This window comes from Mastigoproctus giganteus, chromosome 13 (genome assembly GCF_048544385.1).
Source record: "Mastigoproctus giganteus isolate SK-2022 chromosome 13, ASM4854438v1, whole genome shotgun sequence".
In the NCBI taxonomy this organism is placed as follows: Eukaryota; Metazoa; Arthropoda; class Arachnida; order Uropygi; family Thelyphonidae; genus Mastigoproctus; species Mastigoproctus giganteus.
The window spans coordinates 15,293,570-15,300,250 of NC_143587.1; the positions used below are offsets into that span (position 1 = coordinate 15,293,570).

At 37.4% G+C, this 6,681-nt stretch overlaps 1 protein-coding gene across 2 annotated transcripts; it reads right to left on the reverse strand.

The window, feature by feature from the left end:
- Positions 1-705: 705 nt before the first annotated feature.
- On the reverse strand, positions 706-6,537 carry LOC150075793 (uncharacterized). 2 transcript variants are annotated; one of them, XM_090387542.1, is made up of 2 exons: positions 6,446-6,537; positions 706-1,609 (listed from the first exon to the last, which is right to left on the reverse strand). In XM_090387542.1, exon 2 carries the CDS (start codon positions 1,454-1,456, stop codon positions 1,004-1,006), a length of 453 nt encoding a protein of 150 aa, XP_090243668.1. In that variant the 5' UTR covers positions 1,457-1,609; positions 6,446-6,537; the 3' UTR covers positions 706-1,003. The 2 variants fall into 2 exon arrangements, with proteins under 2 accessions (XP_090243668.1, XP_090243667.1); XM_090387541.1 differs by lacking the exon at positions 6,446-6,537 and adding an exon at positions 3,147-3,261.
- Positions 6,538-6,681: the final 144 nt, after the last annotated feature.

Sequence of the window (6,681 nt, forward strand, 5' to 3'; positions counted from 1 at the left end):
CTAAGTAAAAAAACCCACTGGAGGTTTTATTACCAGTTTTGTGTAGCCGACCTCTGAGATGAAAATTCTTTAAAGGGATAGCTTCTAGAGGACAAAGGGAGAGTGATCCCCTTGATGTTTGGTCTAAAGGCGTCAATATCAGAAACTTTCTCTGATTACTGAGATAACACGTTAACCCCTGAAGTTTAGTTTGGCTACGTACCAGTTCTCTCTCTCTCTCTCTCTCTCTGTATATATACAAAAAACTTTCATGTTTTGTACGCAAAACCTCCTTAATCCGAAATTCGATAATACGAATTGACTATTTTGAAATCACTGGCATTCTTCTACTTTAAAAATAGACTTGCATGCTTTATTATTATAGAAAAATCGAACTCTCCATAGTTCTAAATTCGAAGCTGAAGAACGTTCCACCTCTTGCTACTTAATGGGAGAGAGTCTTAAAATCCTCTGAAAAAACAGCTCTCTCGCTACGATCAGCTCCCTCAGTCTTCAAGCGATATCCGACCATTTGGATTTTCCCTTAATATAATTTGCATATTCAGACTGCCAAGTTTCTGGATTCATCTAATTCGAAACTTGTATGTTTTTGGGCCCCTAATTTCGAATTAATAATGTTTAACTTTTGTAGTTTGTACACAGATAAATTATTTACTTTTTAGATTTTTCTAATTAATCTTAACATGTTCAATAAACTTAATAGTTCCATCTTAAGTCCTGAACTGGGGATGCTAACTTTATTTTCAACATCGTCCATATGTTCTCATATGAACCAGTAAAAATGTCCTACGAACCTGTCTGTTGTAAGCACCGCTTAGAAGGGACTGAAAGGGAAAAATGCTGCCCGGAATAATCCAGGCATACAAGACGGAGAAACTTCAAAGGTCTGGCTACACCCAACAGGTAACAGGCTCGAACGTGTATCTACTCGTAGTTCCAACACTGCTAACACGACAGAGTTACAATAACATTCGCAGACAACACCTCTAGTATATGTACACACTCAGGAATCCATACCACCCATTGCGCAGTCCCCTCCGCAATCTCCTGCGAAGCCCTCACCACCAAACTCTCCTTGAACTGCCACGCCACCTCCTTCTACAAAATAATCTCCCCCTCCGTCGCTCACTGCAAAGACAGCATCCTCACCACTGGCAGCACCTTCTGCTTCTGTACAATATCCGACTATCTGCGGTCCCTTGTTGGCGTTTGCATGCCCTGGACCTCCTCCGGCGACGGACTCGTAGTGGGTGTAGAAGTTCGCGTAGGCCACAAAGTCGATTATGTTCCCACCAACGGCATAAATTCCGCTGCGGACATCTTTGCAATTATCGTTTCGTCGCTTGAAAAAAATCTTGACCCCCGACTGGGTGTTCAAGTTGATGCACAACAAGATGAGCACGAACAGAAACAGCACCACGGCCATGGTCAGAAGGAATATTGTGGAGAAATGCATTGCTGGGATCTTCAGGGAGGTTAATCTTTCATGCTCGAAAAATCCTGCTGGCCATCAAGTAGAAGGAAGGCTCCGAGTTTGCAGATGGACCGAATAATGTAAAGTCAGTTGGGTATTGCAGTCCTGTCATAGCATGGTCTTGCAGCGAGGTCACTGAAAAGAAAGTTAAACAGATGTATTGCGGAAACAGTACAAGACACTGTATATCAATGTAAAGGCGCAAATTTTCCATATTCTTTAATTAATGCTTTTATTTAAAATATAAATTTAAAATTTCATTCGAATTTATACTCAACTGGTAAATATCTTTTGTGTAATAAACGTAATATGAATACATGCTTAAATTTTTTCAAAAAAAGTTTCTGGAACATCTTCTTTAGTAAGACCACTTGCCAAAGACATATGGCATTGCTATTCTCACCATTTAGCTTCTTCTCGTACGACTTCACATCACTACACTATTGCAGCTCCACGGTTACCAATCTCCTGGAAATGACGAAATGGATATTCAAGGTTCAATAACAAAGTGCTTGAGCTCATTTTTGTTAACCTACAAGCGATCTTTAACAGCTTGTGACATTTTAAGCTGTTAACCCAATTCCTCATGCTGCTGCTGCAACTGGAGTAGTTTAAAACCCACACACGTCTCAGATGCTTCTATTCTAGCAATGATGAGAGCATCCAACTACCCTGCGCGAATAGTGTCCACCTTCTAAACAAGATTTCACCAGCTGAATCACTCCCCATGGCATTTCTTGAAAAGAGAATTGATCTCCAAGAATACTCTACGAATGCCAGCTGTCCATACCAAGTTCGAGCAGGTTCGAGTACTTTTCTCTCTTTAGCTGGCTCCTTGAAAGATACGCCCAGCACTTCTATGTCCATGGGTAAGAGTATTCTTATAAATGGAGCAATGCTATCAAGGAAGATGGATCCAGTCAGTTTGGTGATTTGGTTTTTGCAAAGAATTGTATAATTATAATTACTATTTTATTTTTTACTGATTTTTAACTCGTCTGGTTTGTTTTTTTTTATAAAATAAAATATTTATAATAATAATAATATAATAATTTTATTTTTTTACTGATTTTTAATTTACCATCTATCGAAAATTTATTAAACTACAAAATGTCAACTGAGAGTCTACTCATTTTGCTCACCTATATCAACACGGATGAAACTCTTCACACACAAAATCAATCAGAATAGTGAATAAAACTAAAGAGTTCACCAATAAATCAATGTCCAAAATTAAACGCGCAGTAATTAAAGCGAAAGTTGAGTGGCAAATACTTCCATTTGCAAATTCTTGCCGCTGGAAACATCCACAGTTTTCTAACTCCACTCTATTTAACTCGCTGTATTATCGACTGGAATTTTAAACTGCTCGCCAGTCGCTCTTGTGGATTCTAAAAAAGGGCGAAATAATCGATAGTTATTTTGACATCGGCAGTCAGGGCCAGAGTTATCAGCTATTTTGTAGCCATCAATACCAGGCTTAGTGGGGACAGCCGAACACAGCGACAAACGTCTCTGCTGGCTCGGGGTGACTGCAAATGTCAAAGGAAACCAGATGATGCCGAGAAGACCAAATCAGGTGTATTCCTCTATTAACTAGCACCGACTGCAAACACCGAGTGACCTACAGTTGACCCCAAAAAAGGACTCAACCCACAGTTTAGCAACTCACCTGAAACAGTAGCACAAACACGAAGCCACAAGTCGAAAACTGAATCGCAGGAACCCCCAAGATCATTCACCTTCATTTTCTCTCTCTTTCTCCCAGGCCTCTGCCTTCCTCTATCTTTCTCTCATCTCTGTCCATAGCGTGAAACCCCGAGACGTGGTACGAGACTTCTAGGAAATGCGTACCGAATCGATATTCGCACTGTTGCCATGGAAACTGTCTTATAGGTCTGAGCATCCCCTTCCCCCCCATGTGTATTATCTTGCGAAGTGTGTTTATTCTATCTTCAACTTGCGACCAAAGAAATTTTAGTGCCGATTCAATTCCATTGGTTTAATGGTCTCTCTCTCTCTCTCTCTCTCTCTCTCTCTCTCTCTCTCTCTCTCTTAGGCAAGCTCAATTTCCCCTCTTCTCCCTCACCCTTCTCCGGGGGTGGTCAGAGGAAACAACGAAGCACACTACCACCCTTTTGACTTCTGTAAAATTGCAAATGTGGCAAAAGTTTCTACCAACAAAAATTGTAGCCAATTTCAAGGATAAATATTATCGAGCAATACTACATATTGGATTTAAATTCTTCACGATGTACAGGACTGAACTTCCTGTACACGTGCGGACAGAGGTATTGTACCCTAAGTTTACAATAGCACGCTTCTGTAACTGTATTTCTGATGTTATTTGATTGGTGTAAACTGTATTTATGATATGCGTCGTATAGGTGTTACCAGGTGAAGGATACTGGAGCGAAAATTATTATTGTAGGTTAATATTGTCAGTGTAGAAGTAGACTCCATTTTATCAACGAACGTAGGTGAGTTGGTTTTGATAATACAGGTTTGATACTTTTTTCCCCTTTTATTTTATAGAGTACCGTGACTTTTCTTGGTTCTATTGGAAACAGTCTTTTTGTAGGAGTTACCAGAATCAAAAACTTCAGTTAGTGCATCTTTGAGGTTGGGGAAAGATTAGTATAAGGGACATTGATGAATACAATTACTCTACTAAATCTTCTCATGTTCATAGTGATCGTATTGGTTGCTTTGTGTGCCGTGTGCATTATCTGGTCATTGTATTTGCTAATTGGAGTGAATGACTGTGGAAGAAATAGATCCAGAACGCGAAAGAAAGCATTCCTTTTCCCTTTTAGTAAAAGAGAATTACAGTTTAATGTATCTTCCTATACAGATTTCTGGTTTTAGTTTAACTTTTACCTATCATCTAAGATTCGGAAAGTATTTAATATAAACTGTTTTTGGACTGGTTTGGAGTATTTATAATGATATATTGTAAGAGTTAAAAAGATTTATTTTCCTTCAAGGTATCGAATTTGATTCGCTATTAGAAAATTCGAAGATGCTGATAATCCTGGGCATAATTGCTGCTATTGTGGTTCTCCTGCCCGTCATCTGTTTTATTTGGCCGATGTACCTTACTGTAATCTGCGGATTTCGCAGGGGAGATTTATTGAAATTCCTTTTCAAACCAAAACCGAAGAAGATATCTGAAAATCTCTCATCGGTAGAAACGTTATTGGACGACACCAAGGAAAAGCAGCAGGAAGAAGAAAAAATAAAATTTGAAGATGACCCCGTGTGTGGTTGCGAATTACTTCTCAACCAATCTGCAGATGAGATGATTCATGGATTCAACAAAACCATGAAGTTAATAAAGGTGTGAAGAAATGTCTCAATGGGTCTTCTGATTGTAAATCAAACTTTGCTGAAGATTGAAGGACCCTGCACCAATAATCTATTTATGAACATGTGTATTTTCATTTAAGTAATGCTTGGCTAACTAAGGAACTTGTCTTAAATCTTCCAATTAAGGCCATACCTTAAAAGTGTCATCTTAGAAACCAACAAAAGATATCTGAATGACTTTACCATTAGTAACTAATAAATTTCTAAAATTCTATTAATTTTTTTTTAAAATTAAGAAATAATAATTTCATTTTTGAAGGAATTTTTTTATAAAAATCATAAATAACGATTTTTTTTTTTTCAAAATAAATTGTGAAAAGACAGTTATTTGTTTTATCTGATGAAATTGCCCCAAACTACCAATAATAATAATCATATTCTTCATTACCACTATATATTGGCTAACTCATCAATCAGCAAGTTCCTTAGGTGAGCTGAGTTTCTTTAAATAATCATATAAATACTTATTTTCTTTTTTTGAAACTGTGTCCCCCCCCCCAGGGATAACTTGTAATACGACTTGAAAACGAATTATGTAATTTTAGTCTATTTTTCTATCATCTGTACTTGCACAAATGTCTTCAATAAAGATATATTTTTATATTTTTTTTTGTGATTATTTATTCGATTCTTATCACCCCTTAAGAATTACACTAACACACCCCTCTAATTACTAATCTAGGGACCCGAAAAACTTGAAATTGAACAACATAAATACTACCTATAATTTGGGACTCTGAAACTTCCCAATTGTTTTGATTAGAAGAAAGAAATACAAAATTGTAATATCGGGGACCAAAGACATTATGATTTGAGGGAAGTCTACAATGTCTGCTTACGTTTCAGATGATTTATAAAAAATAATCTTCAGTAATCATTTCTGCGTAAAGATTTTGTTTTCACCTACGATTTTTTCTCCAATTTATTCTCGAATTTGGCATCTATGCCTAAAACCTAAATGTTTACTCTATTTTTGGATGTTTGTTTGTTGTATTAACGCTAGGACATGAAAATTCCAATAATTACTAAAACTAATTAAATCATTTACAACCGCAGTGCGCAGTTGCTAAATAAATGACTCTCGATGCCAACTGACCTTGGTCTACATCCATATTTACTTTCCCATTAATAATCGTAATAACAACATATATTAACAACCTCTCAATTAGGAGAACGTTTAACGATTGCCCTAATTTTACGCATCGAGAAAAGGTTAGGGTTAGAATCCTGTCAAAGGATGCGGAACTTCGTTTTTACAGTGGCCAAGTTAGTCGGTCTCGACTCAAATTCCATAAAAAATCGAGATTTTCATTCAATAAGAGAGGTACAGAGTCAGACGATTTCCTTATCCTAAAAGGACAAGCGAACTCTTTCCTGGATTCTCCCCTACTAACTAAAGCATCACCCCTACTACACTGATAAAGAATCAATCCTATCAAACGATGAGGAACTTTAATTTGCTTTTTCCTTATAGTGGCCGAGTTAATCGGTCTCGACTGTAGTTCCCAAAAAAATCGAGATTTTCATCCAATAAGAGAGGCACACAGAGTCAGACGTTTTAGTTAACCTAAAAAGAAAAGGAGATCCTTCCTGGATTCTCACCTACTACTCTGATAAAGAATCAATGAACTAAATCCAAGGAGGTTACTGCACCCTCCTAAACTGACGTTATCCATTATCCATTCAGAAAAATCCCTTTGAACATTCTCAATAATTAAACTATCAATTTGAAAAATACTCTCTCTCACTCATTTTCTCTTTCTCCTCGCTCCCATTCTATTTGCGCAGTAGCGAAATGGCATCTTCTGCGATGACGTCACACGGTGGCGTGCGTGTCG

Coding starts and splice junctions, on each gene's coding strand:
- LOC150075793 (XM_090387542.1), bottom strand. CDS start 1,456: ATGCATTTCTCCACAATATTCCTTCTGACCATGGCCGTGGTGCTGTTT.